The 19,472-nt window shown below is 41.7% G+C and overlaps 1 protein-coding gene and 1 non-coding gene across 4 annotated transcripts in view; both read left to right on the top strand.

Moving 5' to 3' along the window:
- PPP1R12A (protein phosphatase 1 regulatory subunit 12A) overlaps nucleotides 1-19,472 on the top strand; it is a 163,435-nt gene that overhangs the window by 79,221 nt on the left and 64,742 nt on the right. For all 3 annotated transcript variants that reach the window (XM_075857006.1, XM_075857003.1, XM_075857004.1), the window contains exons 10-11: nucleotides 1,457-1,672; nucleotides 8,810-8,904. In XM_075857006.1, the coding sequence (XP_075713121.1) occupies nucleotides 1,457-1,672; nucleotides 8,810-8,904 (311 nt within the window). The remainder of the gene's footprint in view (nucleotides 1-1,456; nucleotides 1,673-8,809; nucleotides 8,905-19,472) is intronic.
- On the top strand, nucleotides 3,953-4,101 carry LOC142751169 (U12 minor spliceosomal RNA). Its single transcript, XR_012882724.1, has one exon. It is a non-coding gene; the product is annotated as a U12 minor spliceosomal RNA (small nuclear RNA).

The raw sequence follows: 19,472 nt of genomic DNA, 5'->3' as shown, positions 1-19,472 counted from the left end.
TAAAAATGAAAGACTGAAATTTTGCGTGGGCCTAAGTATTCAGACCCTTTGCTATGACCATTTAGCATGGTGGTGGCAGCATCATGCTGTGGGGGTGTTTTTCAGCGACTGGAACAGGGAGACTGGTCAGGGTTGAGGGAAAGATGAATGGAGCACAGTACAGAGATATTCTTAATTTAAAACCTGATCCAGAGTTCTCTGGACCTCAGACTGGGCCGAAGGTTCATCTTCCAATAAGACCCAAATCCAGGTGTGCAGACCTTGTGGCATCATACCCAAGAAGACTGGAGGCTGTTATCACTGCCAAAGGTGCTTCAACTAAGTACTGAGTAAAGGGTCTGAAGACTTATGTCAATGCAATATTTTAGTTTTTCCTTTTCAATAAATTAGCAGAGATTACTAACATTCTGTTTTCACTATGTCATTATGGGGTATTGAGTGCAGAATGATGGGGGAAAATGTGAATATTTTTTTGTTATTTTAGCACAAGGCCTCCACATAAAATGTGAAAAAATTGAAAGGTTCTGAAGACTTACCGATTGCATTGTATATTCTGTTGACTTGAAGTTGTCATTACTATGGAAATGGCCAGTAACTTTCACTAGTTAGGTCTTCAGCGTGTCAGACAAGAAGCTACTGAACTTAAAAACTTAATGCTGGATTAAAATATTTTGGTTGGCCTTTTGTTGAAGTAAGACTCTCTTTTGAATCGTGAAAAGTTCTGGCTTGATTGTGGACCTAACTACACACCTCATTTCTTTATTACTCTGTTAATACCTTTAAAATCGACAATGCCGTGGAAATCGACTTCAGTACCTATAGAAGTCGGAAAGATTTAAAATAGTTCATTTATTTTCTCATGCTATGCTTTCCTTCTCATTCTATCTTGCCCATCTTGGGTTCAGTATGATTTCATTGCACCTTTCATGCCAGTGGTGGACTCTGCAAAACCTAATTCATGGAGACAGGGCTTGCGCAAAACTGGCATTGTCCTTGTGCCAAGTAAAGGTGACAAATCTATGGTGAGGAAATAGTGTGCACATTCCGCTGTGGTTACAGGCTGTATTTTAATCAGATTGACATCACTGTGCATGGTCTTGAACTTACAAATGTTAATCCTGGATCTGCGTTATATGCTGTGTTGAATGACTTGTCTAACATTCAAAGTGAATCTATTTGGTTTAAACAGCGGGCATTTTTCATTTATATTGCTATTAACCAGTTTTCCTGTGTGTTTTTAAGTGATGTTTTAACCCCATTGAGATTCACACTTGGGTTATTTAATCAAAAGTCCATCCGTGACTATGACGTAAAATCCCTCTCTCATTAAGGCTCAACCTAGATAACTTGATCAAAAGCCTCTGCAAATTTCATGAATGATTACTATGGTGTTGGGATTTTTTCTAAACAGACGGACAAATAAAATTAATGGTGGCATTAATGTTTACAATTACAGTTCCCTACTCCAGCAACCAAAATCTCTACTAAGGAAGAAGAAAGGAAGGATGAGTCTCCAGCCTCATGGCGTCTAGGACTGCGCAAGACCGGAAGTTATGGTGCATTATCTGAGATTACTGCATCCAAAGAAGGTCAAAAAGAGAGGGACTTCACTGGGGTTATGCGTTCCGCTTCAAGCCCTAGACTTTCCTCTACCCTAGACAATAAAGAGAAGGTAATGTTCACTAAGATCCAAAGTAGGGTTGTCATCTCCGACCTTAATAATGCTAGTTACTGACGTGACTTAAAGTGAAACTACAGCAGACACAAAATGATACCCCCTGACCTTACCCATGTTCTAGCAGTGTTTTTTTCTCCCATGCAACCTCTGAACAATCCAGCTTCTGTAGGCTCAAATAGTAAATTTGACGCTGGAGAGGAATTACTGCAGTCCGAAGGCACAAAAAATGCTCCAGACTGCACTTGCAGCAGCCGGCATCTCACAGGCAGTGTACAAACTCTAGCCCCCTGCAGGGAAGGGCATATATTGACTCGCTGGTTGGAAATATCTGAGTTCTGCTGCTTCCTGTAGTTGATCTAAAGGGCTATGAATAGTTTCTGTTGTCAGTTAATACTTTCTTAGATTGTTCATGTGCAATGGCTCAAGTGCATTCGGCCTAATAATTAAGAAACAATAGTAGCATCAGACCTAATTGAGGTGAGAGGTCATCATTCACATGGAAAAACAGTTTTCTCGCTAATCCTTTAATGACAAGGCCTTTTTTGTACCTACGGCTTTTCAGAATAAGCAGTTGTGTGTACATGAAGAATAACACTATTTCCGGCCATTCTATGACTTTGATGGCTTTTTTTTCCCTCCTATATGCATGATCTCTCTCTCAATCGGTTTACTGTGAGTCAGTGGGTGAACCCTAACTTCAAGCATGTCTGCCATACACAGGAGAACAGGATTCTCCTCTTTATTGTATATGAATGAGATTTTACAGCAGTAATGAACGGCGTAGCTTAGAATCCAGCACTGGGGTGGGAAAACATAGGCACTGTTCACAAATTCCGTCTGGAATTTTAGGCAGATTTTGATCTGCCTGCACGCCGTTTGGCGAGTTTTTTGACCGGCCATTGAGCGCTGCGGGCAAATACGCAGTGAAAAACGCTTTCTCTGCCGCCCCCTGATGTCAATGGGAGGTCAGAGACCTAAACGCCTGAAGATAGGGCATGTCACTTCTTTTCCCCGAGAGACTGGTTTACATCTCGCGGGAAAAAAAACGCCTCTGCCTCCCATTGAAATCATTGGGAGGCGTTTTTGGCCCATTTTCCGACGCGGTTTCCGCATCAAAAAAGGTGTAAAAAAAAAAAACTATCAACAGGGACTTACTATGAGCAACTGCAGGATGTCTGTCCTTTCTCCTCTCTCTCTCTGCTGCTCCTCTCCTCTTCCCCCTCCCCTTTCCATAGACTTCTACAGGCAACTGTAATCGGATTTCTGAATTCGCAGCAAGAGCTGGAGAGAGGAGAGCGTGTGTGCACGCCCAGCTCGAAGCTGTGTGAGCATGCGCGCGCAGGCTCTCTAGCTCTTGGCAGACCAGCTGAATAAGACTGTGCTCTCGCGAGAGATCAGTCTTGTCCTTGTCTGCCGAGAGCTGAAGTGAGAGTGCATGCACGCACAGCTCCGATGCTGCTGCTAAAGATACTCCCGCCGCCATGGAACAAAAGAATTCACATACTTCTCCTTTTCTGTTCTGTGGTGGCGGCGGAGCTGCGCGCACAAGCTCTCCAGCTCTTACTGTGACAGTCCGTAGCTGATTGGACAGTGTCACAGCCATAGTAACACGCCCCCTTGCCAATTACACGCCCTATTGACCGTTCAGGGGGTTATTTAAATATCGGGTGCCAAATATAACTGCACCGATATCTAAATAACGGAGGAAGATAGGAATAAAATGTAAAGTGCCCTAGAGTTTGTACAGCACTGCCCATTACATGCTGCACATGTATGGGGAGGTGAAAGGTTCTCTTTGTATCTGAAGAAAGTGTCTTATTCAGATGTTGTTTTACCTCTTGTGTGTATTAAATTGTATTTTTCCTCCGTGTCATTAGGGGAGACAGAGGATGACCTTGGGTGTGCCTGTTGCCACTAGGAGAAGGATACTAAGTAAAAGTGTTACCTACTCTGATCATGCTATACCCTTTCTGCAGACATTGAGCTAATTAGTTTTACTGTAGTGTCCGTAGGGGGGAGACATTTTGGGGTCACTTCAGAATAAGGGAGTTACCTAAGTCAGTATATGTAACCCTCCTCCCAACCTCCGTGTGCCAACTCATGGGCTGCCCCCCCCCCCACCCCCCGTTTCTAAAACTACTTTCTATCTGCCATCCTCTACACCAGCTCATACTCGTTCCTATTTGGAGCCCCCACTCCCATACCACAACTGTCAGCACCAGCTCCGGAGTCCGGTATTCCTGCTCCATCACAGAGGATACTGCTTCTTTCCGCTTGACTTAAACTATTAAGTAAAAAAAAAGTAAAGAATCGGGGTAATGAATGGCTCGTCACTATTTGTGACAGGAAATTTTAGAATGGGAACAGGTTGACCTGTGGAGGTCCTGCCTACTTCGCAGGACATTTAAGATATGCCCGACCCACTTATTGTGTATAATTATAGAGAATAATAGATGCACTGTACAGCGGTCAGTATTGTCCTGTATTAGCAAGATTATATGATAATGTACCTTGAGCAATAATTACTATATTACATTACCCTCTGTATAGAGAGGCGTAATAGTGTATTTTCACCATGTCAGAAACCAGAGGCGAAGCCCCAGGCAAGGAACAGCTGAAGCCATCTATTTGCCTGCTCATATTGTAATACTAAATTTCAGTGTGGACAGTGTCAACTTTGCGCTTACTGTCTGGGATAACGCGTCCGTAAACAATCTCACACAGTGCCCACAGCTCAGCACTTACTGGGTTCCATACCGGACCTTTTATCTTTTATCTATTTATTTATTCCTTGTCTAAGTCTCCTACTTTGTTGAGCACCCTGGTCCAGTACCTGAGGATCCTGGTAGGTAGCAAGTGTTCTCATGCACGCCAGAGTAATTGCGACGCCCTGTGCCACCCAGGATATCTAATGTTTGGTTTTATGGGGAAACGCAGCTTCTTGCTACATTCTCAAAAAACTGTTTTTTCAGGGCCTTCCCTTGCATATAGGTCAAAGCTCACTCGGACCTCCTCAGGTACATGGCAGGCTCCTTTATTCTCTGGACTCTTTATTCAGACGCACAGGTCTGCAATGAAGGCACTTCGGGCTACAGTCTACAGCTTCTCTCCATGCCCTCGTATTGCTTCTTTTAATCTTGTTTGTGGGCCCCAAAAAGAACGCTTCTGGCAGAACCATCCTGGATCTTAAGCGCATTGATTGTTTTGTGTAGGAACCCACATTTTCCTTCTAGAGGTGGTTTTTTGGTCAAGTTTTTTTTCATGGAGGATATCTAGGAAAGTCCTCCAAGCGCTTATTCATATTTGTGGTTTCATCCCGCCTGTCAGCTACCAGTGCTTCCCTGAGGCCTGGAGAATGCTCCTCATGTCCTTACGAATGTGCTTGCCATGACCATGGCAGCACTCTGGTCCTGCAGGGTATCGGTCACACGAGAACTACTCTCTCTCTCTCGATTTAGGTGAAATAATCTTTCCAGCCGTGGTCTTCTGCCCAGTATTTCACCCTACTACTTGGACGATTCTGGCCGTTAAAGAGGCTCTGTCACCACATTATATGTGCCCTGTCTCCTATATAAGAAGATCGGCGCTATAATGTAGGTGACAGTAATGCTTTTTATTTAGAAAAATGATCTATTTTAAACCACTTTATGAGCGATTTTTTTAGCTTTATGCTAATGAGTTTCTTAATGCCCAAGTGGACGTGTTTTTACTTTAGACCAAGTGGGCGTTGTACAGAGGATTGTATGACGCAAACCAATCAGTGACCAATCAGCATCATGCACTTCTCACCATTCATTTACACTGCACTAGCGATATAGTTATATCGCTATGTGCAGCCACATACACAAACATCACTGCAGTGTCCGGATAATTAATATACATTACCTCCAGCCTGGACGTGATGTTTGTTCAGAATCCTGACACTTCTGAATCTTTTCTGTGAGATTCCAGCAAAGCAAGCGTAATCTCGTTTGAAATGACAGGTTACATCGTAATCTCGCGAGACACTACAGACGTGTCAGGATTCTGAATAAACATCACGTCCTGGCTGGTAGTGATGTATATTCATTATCCGGACACTGTAGTAATGTTAGTGTTTGTGTATGTGGCTGCACATAGTGATATAGCTATATCGCTAGTGCAGTGTAAATGAATGGAGAGAAGTGGATGACGCTGATCGGTCAGCGTCATACACTGCTCCGTACAACGCCCACTTGGTCAAAATTAAAAACACGCCCACTTGGGCATTAAGAAATTAATTCGCATAAAGCTAAAAATCGCTCATAAAGTGGTTTAAAATAGATCGTTTTTCTAAATAAAAAGCATTTCTGTCACCTACATTATAGCGCCGATCTCCTTACACTTATGTCTTGACAAAGCCTCTTTCAGATCAATCTCCAGTTTCGCTGTATCAGTTTTTTTTTTTTTCTTCTCTCCCTGCCAGTATATCATTGTCCCCAGGGCAACACCTACCCCCCCCCCCCCCCCCCCCCCGCTTGCTGGTCATCTTCCAAAAGGCCTTCTGGGCTAGAGGGGACTTTTCCAGTAATATTTGGGTTGTCAAATCCACTGCGGTGGCAAATTTATACCATTAATAAATGACTCGCAGTCCTTACAGAATTTGCTAGGATCCTACTGTAGACTGAGAGCAACAGTTCAGCTTTATCTTCTGTCCACATTCCAGAAGTAGTCTACTGAATAGCAGACCCTCTAGCTGGTGCAATAGACACTAGTCGTTCCTAAAAAAAAAATAAAAAAAAATCTGCGATCCATTTTTTCCCCCCCTCCGGCAAGCAATATATCTTTTTTTTTTTTTTGTTTCTTTTTTTTTTTTGCAGGCGTATCGAGGCAGAGGATATTCCAGCAATCCTGGTGACATCGGACTTGCCTTTTCAGGCATGCTATTCATAATTATTATTTTTTTTTCTGGCCAATGTCCCGTGGCATCTGCTTTTCTGGAACGACCTACTCTTTCACCAGTTTAGTTTGACCACTGGACTGTTCAAACAATGGCCCAGAGATCTTGTGGTTCTCCAACTAGATCATCCTTAATGCTGAAGGTCAGAAGATCTATGTCCCGTGGGCAAAAAAAAATGGCAAGAAGTCTTCTTATGCACATACAGAAAGGTGGCTCCTTCCGCCTCTTCCTTGTCTGGGATTTTGTCTTTTCTCTAGTAGGGTTTCGCTCTTAGTTTTCTAACCTGATGTTCAGACTTTTTTTTTTCTAAAGGATCGCCCATCTGGATCCTCCTATGTTTACACACAACACCTTGGGACTACAACCTAGTCCTGGATCTCTCTCAGGCTGCTTCTTGTTGGAGGAAACAGCCATCACAGACATATGTTTGAGTTTCCAGTTTCTTCCTGCTGTTCTTCGTCCAATTCCGGCCGCCTTGCTGAATTTGCTTTATCCCACTGCAGGGAATACAATCTACTCCATCTGGATGTGCTTGCAGCTTTTCAGACCTATCTGTCTTAAACAGTATCTTTTCGCCGGTTAGACTACCTTCATCTTCCAGGACGGCATCCAAGATTACTTCATTCTTTTGGAAACGATAAGGCTTTTGTACTGCACGCTCTGCTATAAGCAGAACTCTGCTATTTTGATGCACTGCTAGTTACTATGTTCTATAGAGTGCATACCTTGTTTCCTCCCTTGTCTTTTTTCTATGTTGTAAAGGTTTTTTTTGCGGGCGACAGAGCAAGGACTTGGCTCACACTACTTTTCCTACTTATGGACTGCTTTTGTATGTCTCAAGGTTATCATCTGTATCCCCCAATGACACTAGAGAACTGGATTTCTGTCTCGCGTAGAATCCTTTTCTCATCACCTTCATTGGGGGACACCGCACCCACCCTATTTTTTTTCTTTTTTAGGTGTTATGACTGTTCTCCACAAGGGGATTTTTTTCCCCTCTATCATGGTTTGATCCCTTTATTGCAACCTTTTTTCGTTTTCTGTTTCTACTACTGCTTCATGTACAAACGTATTAACTCCGTGTCTGTAGGTTGGGTGAAGAATGATCGCAGGGGCTTACGTTTTTTTTTACCAGATGTCCACCTAGTAGCAGCAGCTGTATCCAAGGTCAATATCTGTGTCCACCAATGAAAGAAATAAGAAAATAATTTTACAGTGAGTTACAAAAATCCAGTTTTAAAACACTGTGCCGTCCCATTTTTGTGATAAATATGTGGCTCCGTTTTTGTACCAAAAAGTGGCTCTCAAATCACACCAGAGAAAAGCAGGGGAATGAACTTCTCCAACCATTTTCTTTGGGAAAGGTTTCCCTGGTTTTTCCAGACAGGATCACAACTTTTTTTTTTTTTGCACACACCATACGGCTCTCAAACATATCTTTTACACAGCCATGTGGGTGAAGAACTATCTAAAGGCCTGTTCACAGCACATTTTGTCCCTGTTTAACGCGTGCGGTGGAAAAACCTTTGACCTACACACTAAACGTGTCAGTAGGGCTCCATCAGCCAGACTGAGACCATAAAAGTATATTTTTGATATACATTAAACTTCTATGTCAGGAAGTTCCTGACCTCACTGTTCATATGTGGACTGTGATGTCAGGAGCTTCCCAATGCTATAGTCCCCAGCAGAGCATCGGAAGTGTTCTGCCCACAGACTTTGGCTCTGGAGAATCTTTTGACGTCCCTGTACGGACAGCGACGTCAGGGGCTTTTCCAGTGGTGTAATCCCTGGCCACAAAGTTGCCGACGCTGGGAAATTTGGTATTTTAAAGCTCTTGGCATCACTGTCCATAATTAGAAAGGAACTTCAGGGGCTTCTCCAAATCGGAGTCTACGGCCAGATCACTTGCGTTTCTCTGGCCGGGGACTCCGGCATTATATCTCCTGATATCCCTTTCCATATATGTACAGTGATGTCAGGAGATTCCCTAGGCACAGGGCCTCAGGTAGCGCTCTGCTCGGGGTTACAAGCGACGTATCCCAGATGATAACTATACAGTGTGATATGTTTCAGCCTACCCTTGGAGGTATACTTCGGGAGTCCGCCCGACATATTCCTCCCAACGGAAGGCTATAACGGGATGTAAACAGGGCCTTACTAAGACTTGTGAGCCTTCTATGTAGTAATTTTTGTTTTTATTTTGTTTTTAGGAGAAAGATGCTAGAGGGACTAGGCTAGCATATGTCGCTCCAACAATACCCAGGCGGCTTGCTAGTACTTCTGACATAGAAGAAAAAGAGAATAGGTATTGTATCTCCCCCCCCCCCCTATTTTCCATCGAACTTACAGCAGCACTTTATCTACAAAAACGCTACAAATGCCTGATAGAACAGGTCTTAATTTTAGGATCCCAATATATAGAATGGATGGGGAATCTACAGACCTTTTTTTTTTTTTTTGTAAGTTTGCTGACCACAGCCAGTAAAAGGAAAAGCTAGGGAGAGCTAGCCTCACGTGTGCAGCTTTCTCCAGTGTACGGTGAGGGTTAGAGCAACAACCAAAAATTGTTTTGTACTGGCTTAGTGAAGTTCTTCTACACTGTTCCCAGCTAACCTGTTTTTATGTCTGTACGTGATTAGCAGTAGTATTTCTCTTACCTGGAAACAAACTATGAAAAACTTCTTCTTTTTTTTGTTACAACACAATTGAGAGCTTACTGAAGGCCGATTTTCACAGGTCCCATTGAACTCAATAATAGAGCCGTCTTCAGTGAGCTCTCAAAGGGGTTTTCCCCACTGTGAACATTTATCACATATCCACGGGATAGGTGATAAGTGTATGACCATTGGGGCGCTCACCACTAGAACAGTGATCCGGACCTCCATTTCTCCTTGCTGCATGATCGCTGTGAGAGGGATTTTGAATGGAAACAGACTGTCGGCCCCGAGTGCGCAACCGCCGCTCCATTCAAAATTCTCCTCGCTGCACGTTCTAGTGATCAGTGGAGCCCCCAGCAATCATACATTTATAACCTGCTCCAGTTGATCGGTGATAAATGTTCTTGATGGGATAACCCCTTTAAGCTCCACCAAATGGCAGCTAAAATTGTATAATTTAACTCTACGGCTGTGTGAAGGAAAGTAGGGGATTTGGTAATCTGTATTTATCAAACGGAGCTTCAAACCTAAAAAACTTATATTCATTGAATGAGGACAATGTTTTTGACATATTTAGAAAAAAAGAAAAGCTATTTCTCATTCGTATCATTGGGGGAAGCAGACCGTGGGTATATGCGGTTTCCACTAGGAGACTTGACACTAAGGGTATGTTCACACGCAGTGTCTTTAGGTGTATTTTGAAACCAATGGGATAACCGGCGCTTAGTTCAGAAGGGGCGTTTTTAATTCCGGCGCTGGTTAAAAAAAATGCAGCGGAAGAAGGAGCAAGCCATTTTTTGAGCTGTTTTTATAGCTGTTTTTCATATGGACAATTGAAAAACGGCTCCTAAACCGACTTAAACAAAAGCCTCAAGGTTTTCTGCTTCAAAAACGGCTGAAAATCAGCGGCTGTTTTCCCTTGAAAACAGCTACGAAATATTCGTCAATTTTTTAATTGCACGTGTCAACTTACCCTGAGAATTAAGAGAAAAAAAAAGTGCTAACCGCTCCTACAAGATATACCCCACCTATAGACACTGAGTTAATTTCGTTTTTTCTTAGTTTGGGCAGATGAGCCATGGGAACACACAACCTCGTTGCTGTTTTACTGCTGTTGGGCTAGAACATCTCCGTGCTTAGAATCAAGTAGGATCATCCCTTGGGCCCATTTTTTCCTACAGGTCCCCTCTTTTAGCCTCTGAGCCTGAATCCTCTGCATTAGGGATTACTAACCTTGCAGAACCTAGGAAATGCTGAGTAGCCATTACTCCTTTTTTTAAAGGTCATTGACTTGCTGTGCAGCATCTGAGTGGACTCACTTGTCGGTGCAAAATTAATGGACTTCCAGCCACATTAAAAAAAAAATTCTCTTTAGCCGCTTAACTTTACATGTATCTATGAGCCAGTGAATAATATATCAGTTTCAGGACATTCTTCAGTGTATTGGATTCTTAATTACTCTACATATGAATATATGATCTTTCTTTTTTCTACTTATAAAGGTAGTATGTTGTGACCTCATTACTCCAATGTCAGATACAAGAGGAGATTCCCCCTGCCAGGCAACCATTTATTATGCCTGCACTAAATTCTCCCTAACCCCCTACCTGGGGAGTCCATTCTGCAACTCCCCACCCCCTCACCCTGAGAGGCTTTATCAGAAGGGGAACGTTCCAAATTGAGCTGAATGATGAATGATCTTACTGTGGACAGTCTCATTAAGCCAGTTCACAACACCTTATATGTGACAGATGCGGAACCTACCCTTTTATCAGAAGCGTTCTCCTTCCGTCTACTTAAATGGTCGTACAAGGTTTTTCCCTCTCATAATTTGAGGCGGTGGTCTCCAAAGAGTGGTTGCACCCCAACAAAGTTTTCCATACCTCCCGGTGGATTGTAATGTATCTCTCTTCAAAATGGTCTAAACCACCAGCAGTGGTCCCTCCAGTCTCCTGCATTGCCAGCACTACTGCCATATCGGGGTTTGGGGACTTCCCGGTGTTCATTTGACACTGTTTGCACTCAATTTCTCCTTCTGCTTAGGTCAGAAGAGCTTCCATAGAATAGGCTCGACAACTCTGTCACAGCATCGTTGCCAATCCCACCAGTGCCTCCTATGTTTTGTGCATATAGGGAATTGGAGAAAATGGTAGGTGACGGCGCTCCTCCGAGATCTTGGTGGTTATATCTTGAAGCCGGCTGCCACCCACTGCGTTCCCTGGGAGGATGGATCCTCCTTTCAGGAACAGATTTGTGCGAAGAGTAAAGGTGAAAAATGCAGTTTTTACGGTGTCGGTGCCAGGCAGAGAAGGAAATGATGATGATGATGATGACGACAAATCGTGTTGTATTTTAAAGGCTTATTTTCTTTATTCAATTGACGAGGCGTTTCTGGACCGTACCGGTCCCTTCACCAGGTCTGTAATACATGTTTGCACATGTATAGTGCCAGGTTATATGATTGAAAAACACAGGGAAAATAAGCTTGGTTCCACATGTTTTGAAAAAAACACGGGGGAGGGGGGAACATCTGGTTAACATTTAGTAAAAAATTAATAGTTTTCAGAAATCCGTATTTAGACAGTTATGTACTTAATACCAGGTTAAAAATTCATAATTAAAAGAATTAAAAAAAAAAATATAAATATATATATATATATACACACACAAAGCATCCTATGTTATATTGGTTAAAGGCATGGTGTTGCCCGAAAAACATGTTTTTTTTTTAAAAATTAAACATTTAGTGTGTGGGTGATTAAACATTGTTCAAATTTTTTTTTTTTTTTTCGCGAGTCAGGAAATATTATAAGTTTTTTCTAATTTATAATACTACCCATTTTTGGTCACTAGATGGAGCTAGTTCCCAAAATTGCAGCATTGCAAAATTGGGTTAAAAGCCCTCGCTCTAGTGAGCTCTCAGCATCCCCCCCTCCTTTATCCTGGCTAGTGCCGGGATAAACGAGGGGTTTGAAAGGTTTAACCTCCTACACTGTGTGTCGCCATTTTTTGAGGTAACCCACAGTGTAGTAGGTTTACATACAGTAGTAAACACACACAAACACTAACATACATTGAAATCTCTTACCTGCTCCTGCCGCCGCGGCTCCCTCCGGCCCGTCCGCTCCCTTTGCTGCCGCTGTTCCATGTGCACAAGTCCGGAAGCCGCGACCGGAAGTAGTAATATTACTGTCCGGCCGCGACTTCCGGTCCACAGGAAAATGGCGCCGGACGGCGCCAATTTCGAATAGGACTGTGTGGGAGCGGCGCATGCGCAGTTCCCACACAGACGCCGTACACGGCAGTCAATGGGACGGGAGCCGTTCACAGTCCCTATGGGACTGTGGCTGCCGTATTCCATGTCTGTGTGTGTCGTTAATCGACACACACAGAAATGGAACAAAAAATGGCAGCCCCCATAGGGGAGAAAAAGTGTAAAAATAAGAAACAGTAAAACACAAACACACAAATGAATATAAACGTCTTTATTAAAGCACTAACATCTTTAACATATAAAAAAATTATTTGTGATGACACTATTCCTTTAAATATTTTTTTATTTTTTTTTACAGTTGAGTCATGTTTACAGTTTACTCTTTTAAAAAAAAAATATATATATATACAATTGTAAATTACTGCCTTGTGATTTAAGAACAAAACGTATTGATAGATGGTTCATAGCATGCCCATTTAAAAACATTGGATGGACATAGTTCGTGTGTGTGTGTGTGTATATATATATATATATATATATATATATATGTGTATAGTGGAGAATCAACACTGGGTACGTGTTTGAGTTGTAATATATAGGCTATATCCCATATTTTGCCAATGTCGGCATATTGTGATAAAATTGCCGGTTGTCAGAAAAGATTTCATCTGAGTTAATAATGTATTTTTCGTTTAAAAAAAAAACAATTTGTTCCTGGTAGTTGAATTGGAACGAAATATGATCCTAAGACTATTATGGGTTGCCTGTTTTTTTTATAAATTGTTAGTGAAATACATTTTGATCAGAACAAACGCCGGTTATCGGCAATGTCCTATTTTGCTAGGTTTTTTTGTATAATGTATTTTTCGTTTAAATAAAAAACATATTAGTTCCTGGTAGTTGGATTGGAACGAAATATGATGAATAGAGGGTTATGTATTGTTTGTTTTTTCATGAATGTATAGTGAAATACATTATGATCAGAACATATGCCTATTTTTTGTCAGTGCCCTATTTTTAGGTAGGAACCGTATATTTCGTTCTTCATTGTTAAAAATGAAACAAAAAAAGTTTAAAAAAAATAAGCATTATAATGGACAAGGTCTGGATGAAAAGAGATTATATATATATATATATGTGTTTATATTTTAGGCTATGGTATTTGTATATCCAGTATGCCTCCCTGTTCTTTAGTTTGGAGAATCGATTATAGCCTAACCCCGGATAGATTAAATTAGTCAATCGAAAACACTAATCATGAGGGATAATTAGATGCTACTCAACACATATTATCTGTCTGTCTCTGGATCTATGTTCATCCGGACCTTGTCCATTATAATGCTTATTTTTTTACTTTTTTTTGTTTCATTTTTAATAACGAGGAAGAAAATATGCGGTTCCTACCTAAAAATAGGAACCCAGAGACGACTAACAGTGAGTGCTCAGATCCTGAGACCACCAGAACAATGACTAACCTTTTCTTAAAACTTGAAGATTAAAATTTGGACGCTACTTTTTTATCTATGTATTTTGAATGAAAATGTTATCCCGAAAATGCTGCTTTTGCCCTTTCCATGCTCCTTTCACACAGACCATTTTTTTTTTTTTTTTTAGAGGATTGGGACAACTATGTGTTGTCATGTTCCAAAGGCATGATCGAGCGAATTATCGCTAAATTAAATCTGATCAGTGCCAAACGAACGCCTGAAATAACCGCCACCCTTATACAATTGGAACAATTCAACACCAATAGACTTTTAAAAATGGAAATATACTATAGAAAAAAAATCCACAAAATATGCAAGAGACATATATAGACCACAAATGGGTCCATCAGTCCAATCTGAAGGAAACCCAGCCCATAGATTCACCACCGATAAGAGTAAAATCGACACACACCACATTATCCACGTCTTCGCCGCCTGATAGGTCCAACCATGTCTCCAAATACCTTCCCATACGTCCCATGAGAATAACTTTTCTCAACGGTAGCTTCACACAAACAAGCTCCTAATACGGCCCCACTGCGAGTCATCAGATAAAAAAAACCTCTGTTTAATAGACCACCTACACCTAACACAACCAGCAATCCAAACATCACTTCCCCTATGACAAACATCAGTATCCAACATATGCCAATGGATCAGGGCCCCCAATGCACTTCCACCCAAGCAGCAATACATTCCCGATTTTTACCCACCACAATCAATGTCAGCACCATGCCAAAGAGAGGTATACCCCCATTGCATACAATTATTCAGAAGAAATAAATAAAATAAGTAATACAAACGCAGGCTCCTTTTTAGAAGACTCTCTCTTCACCTTACATGAAGAATCAGAAGTCACCACCAACCCTCCATCCCCATCTATTTTAGATCCATCCAATTTAGATACAGCTAATAGAAGCAGTCTCCCATTTAACAGTAGTGTCTTTTTTAGGCCCCCCCCACCCCCAAAATAAAATAGACCACACGCCTATAGCACCGCTAAAATCATTAGAAACACTGATTCTACCTATCATCCCTGCCAACTCAATTGGCCAATACCTGAGCCCTCAAATAAAACACACCGACTCCAAACCAAATAAAAGACACCGCAGAGGTAAAAGAGAGGGGGGGGGGACACACCCATAAACATAAAAAAGGAGAGAAACATTATAAGAACAAGGAAAAACAAAATAAAATCACAAACACCAACAGTACAGCACCAAGCGACCAAACTATTTAACTTCTCAAAACACATACTGAATTAAAAAGAGATTGATCTTCTATCAAAAGGGGTTATCCTTTTGTCCAACTTCTGGACCCGACGACTTTAGACTGTTTTTAGACCTAAACCGCTTCATCAGGAAACTCACAGTAGAGACACATTTTATTACAGAAACATACAAACCACACACCGGATCCCCATCACAACCGCACAATAGAATACCAACATGTAGAAGTCAAACCCACATCTTTCTTCTATCCAACATACAATAGAGGGCACTAATTGGAGACCTTCATGTCCCTAGTGTCCAATGACTTTAGAAAATTTAACCAAATGAACACATCTACCACCAACACTAATAAAAAAAAAAATGCATACCTCTAGGGACAATCTCACCAAAGCCGAAAGGAAGGCCCTCAAACATATTGAAAACAATAGAGATATAGTCGTAAGGGCAGCCGACAAGGGAAGGGGGGATAGTTATTCAGGATAGGAACACCTACATTTCAGAAGCCAATAGAATCCTCTCTGATCAAGAATATTACAAACTAATCCCCACAGACCCATGTTCATCATTTTCATCATTTTCCATCAAACTAAACTCAATGGTAAAAAAAAAAGCATGTGAAGAGGGATTATTAAATAAAAAAGAGAGGGACTTCAAAGAAGCACAAATACCATTCTTTTATCACCTGCCCAAAATGCACAAAGACATCAATAACCCACCAGGACGCCCCATTATATCAGACATAAACTCACTCGCCTCTAATCTGTCATACTACATTGATCTTCTCTTAAAAACATATGTTTTAACCCTGCCCTCCTACCCGAAAGATTCGACCCAGCTCCTCAGGGAGTTCAATCTACTCACCATTCCTGACTAGGGCAAACTACTAACGTCGCTGCACTTTATTCAAACATCCCCCACCACTGTGGTATTGATGCAATAAAAAAGACCTTAACAAACCAAGGCACCATAAAACAGAATCAAATCAATCTAATTATAGAATCAATAGAATTCATCCTATGCCATAACATATTCACTTTCAATAAAAAAAAAAAAATGTACCAACAAACACAGGGGACTGCGATGGAGAGTCTATTTGCCCCTAGTTACGCTAACCTTTACATGGGACAATTCGAGGCCGACCATATTTATACCAACAACGCCTATAAAAACATATACTATAAAAGGTATATAGATGACCTATTCTTTCTATGGAATGGGTCTGAGAGAGAAGCAATAAAATTTGTGGAATCACTTAATAAAAATATATACGGACTGACCCTCACGATGAATTTCTCCAATAGCGAAATGGATTACCTGGACCTAACCATTAATATCCACCATGGAAAGATAGGGACTAAAACTCACTTCAAAAATGTAGATGTCAACAGTTACATTGACTTCTCTAGCGCCCATTACAAACCTTGGCTAGTCAACATACCCCACAATCAATTTAAAAGAATCAAGAAAAACTGCAGTTCAGATAAAAAATTTCCGCCAACAAGCTAACCTTCTGAAAAAAAGATTTAAAGAAAAAAAAGTACCCTAGACATATCGTAGAAACAGTCTACCGGTCATCCCTAACAACCACACAACAAACACTACTTTTTAAAAACGAAACAACCACCAAAACAAACGAAAGCACAGTTTCATCACTGATTACAATAGTGGACACAAAACCCTCAAGAACATCTTACAAAAACATTTGAACATTTTGCGCAGTGACCCAGTGCTAAAGGCAATTATACCAGAGAGGCTAGGCTTCACATATAGAAAGGGAAGTAGCATCAAAAACATCATTGCACCAAAGGAAGAAAAAAGACCTATACCGACTATCAATTTCCTTCCCAAAATAATTGGCTGGTATAGATGCAACAATACGAGATGTCAGTGCTGCGACAATATAAGCCATAGGAAAAAATCTTCCACATGCAACATCACAAATTAAAATTTTCCCATTACATTTTTTTGAACTGTGCTTCCAACTATGGTCTATCTGTTAGAGTGCACATGTGGCCTCCAATACATAGGTAGGACCATACAACCGTTAAGAACCAGAGTGAATAAATACAGATCTAATACCCATAATAATTTCCTCAAACATAGCGGATATAGGCACCTTAATCAGCAACACAGTGGAGGATTTGAAATAACGATCACACCACTAGAACAAATTCCAACCAATACCAATAATCTATTCTCCAAACTAAAGAACAGGGAGGCATACTGGATATACAAATACCATAGCCTAACCCCGGATGTATTAAGCGAGTCCATCGAAAACCCGAATCGTGAGGGATAATTAGATGCTACTCAACACCCCCCCCCCCCCTCCCCTCTTTCATCCATTGGCATTTTGTAATACATATAAAGGATATACAGTGAGAGTAAGTTTCACACACTTACCCTACCCAACCACATGAGGCAAGATACATATTATATCCATCAATGTGTATATATATACACACACGCATGCTGCCATTATATGTAAGCAATTTTTATTTTATATATATATATATATATATATATATATATGTGTATATGTGTATATATATATATATATGTATATATATATATATATGTGTATATAATCTCTTTTCATCCGTCCGGACCTTGTCCCTTATAATAATTTTTTTTTTTTTACTTTTTTTGTTTCATTTTTAATAATGAACGAAATATGCGGTTCCTACCTAAAAATAGGACACTGACAAAAAAACGGCATATGTTCTGATCATAATGTATTTCACTATAAATTCATACAAAAACAAACAATACATAAGTCTATTCATCATATTTTGTTACAATCCAACTACCTGGAACGAATTGTGTTTTTAAAAAAAAATAAAAATACATTACAAAAATATCTAGTAACTCAAATGAAATCTTTTCTGACAACCGGCAATTTTATCATATTAATGTGCCGACATAGGCAAAATATGGGATATATACTGATTTTTCAAAACTATTCATTTTTTTACTAAGTGTTAACCAGATGTTCCCCTTCTTCCTTTCCCGTGTTTATTTTCAAAACACGTGGAACCAAGCTTTTTTCCCCCGATCTTTTTCCATTATATAACCTGGCACTATACACGTGCAAACATATATTACAGACCTGATGAAGGAACCAGTACAGTCAAGGCCGGCGTCAGCACCCGGCAAACCCGGGCAAGTGCCGGGGCCCACTCCACTTGGGGGGTGGCCCACGCGGCCGCCGGGTGCTAGTGCTACCATCGTTAAGGCATCACTATCCATATATGAAGAGTAATGTAAGAAGGGGAGGAGTCCCAGGCAGAGCGCTAGCGGCTCTGCTCTGGGACCCCGTCGCTGGAAAAGCCTCTGACATTGCTGTCCATACATGGACAGTGTTGCCAGGACCAGAGCAGTGTCCCAGCCTGACTGCGCTGGTCCCGCCTTAAACTAAGCCTGCGTCCGCAGGACGCAGATTCAGCATTCACTGTGCCGCGAGCAGCTCGGCACAGGCAGGCGCGATGTAGTGACGTCACTACATCGTGCTTGTCTGCGATGAGCCACTCACAGTGCAGAGGAGGAGAAGGATCCTCCACACGTCGTGGGAACGGGGGTAGGTAAGTAATTGTTATTTTTCTATTAGGTACATATGGTGGCATTATACTGGGTATGGGAGGGGGGTCCTATAGTAGCTGCTGAGTGGGCATTATATGGTATGGGGGGCATTGTACGGTATGGGACAGCTGTGGGGGGCATTATACTGTGTGGGGCAGTTACGGGGAGCATTATACTGTTGTGGTCCGCTATGGGGGGCATTACACTGTGTGGGGGCAGCTATGGGGGCATTATGTGTGGGGAACATTATACTGTGTGGTGGATTTATACTGTGTGGGGGGCAGCTATGAGGAGCATTCTACTGTGTGGGAGGGCAGCTATGAGGAGCATTCTACTTTGTGGGGGGCAGCTATGGGAAGCATTATACTGTGGTGTTCAGCTATGGGGAGCATTATACTATGTGGGGGGCAGCTGTGGGGTCTGTCGGGCAAGGCAACTGGGCATAGGCGTGCACACGGGTCTGGTGGTGTTGAGTAGTGGGGCCTAAGCTGAATTCTTGCACCAGGGCCCATGAGCCTTGAGCTACGCCACTCCCATGCAGAGTGCTAGTAGTGCTCTGCCCGGGACTATGGATCTGGGGTTGCCCCTGACAACACTGTCCATATTTAGAGTGGCACTACCTGGGAGGAGGGGGCTGTGTGGCACTACCTGGGAGGAGGGGTTATGTGGCACTATCTACAGAGGGCACTAAATTTATTGGGGTA

Source organism: Rhinoderma darwinii, chromosome 3 (assembly GCF_050947455.1).
Source record: "Rhinoderma darwinii isolate aRhiDar2 chromosome 3, aRhiDar2.hap1, whole genome shotgun sequence".
NCBI lineage: Eukaryota > Metazoa > Chordata > Amphibia > Anura > Rhinodermatidae > Rhinoderma > Rhinoderma darwinii.
This window is presented reverse-complemented; position numbering and strand designations above follow the sequence as displayed.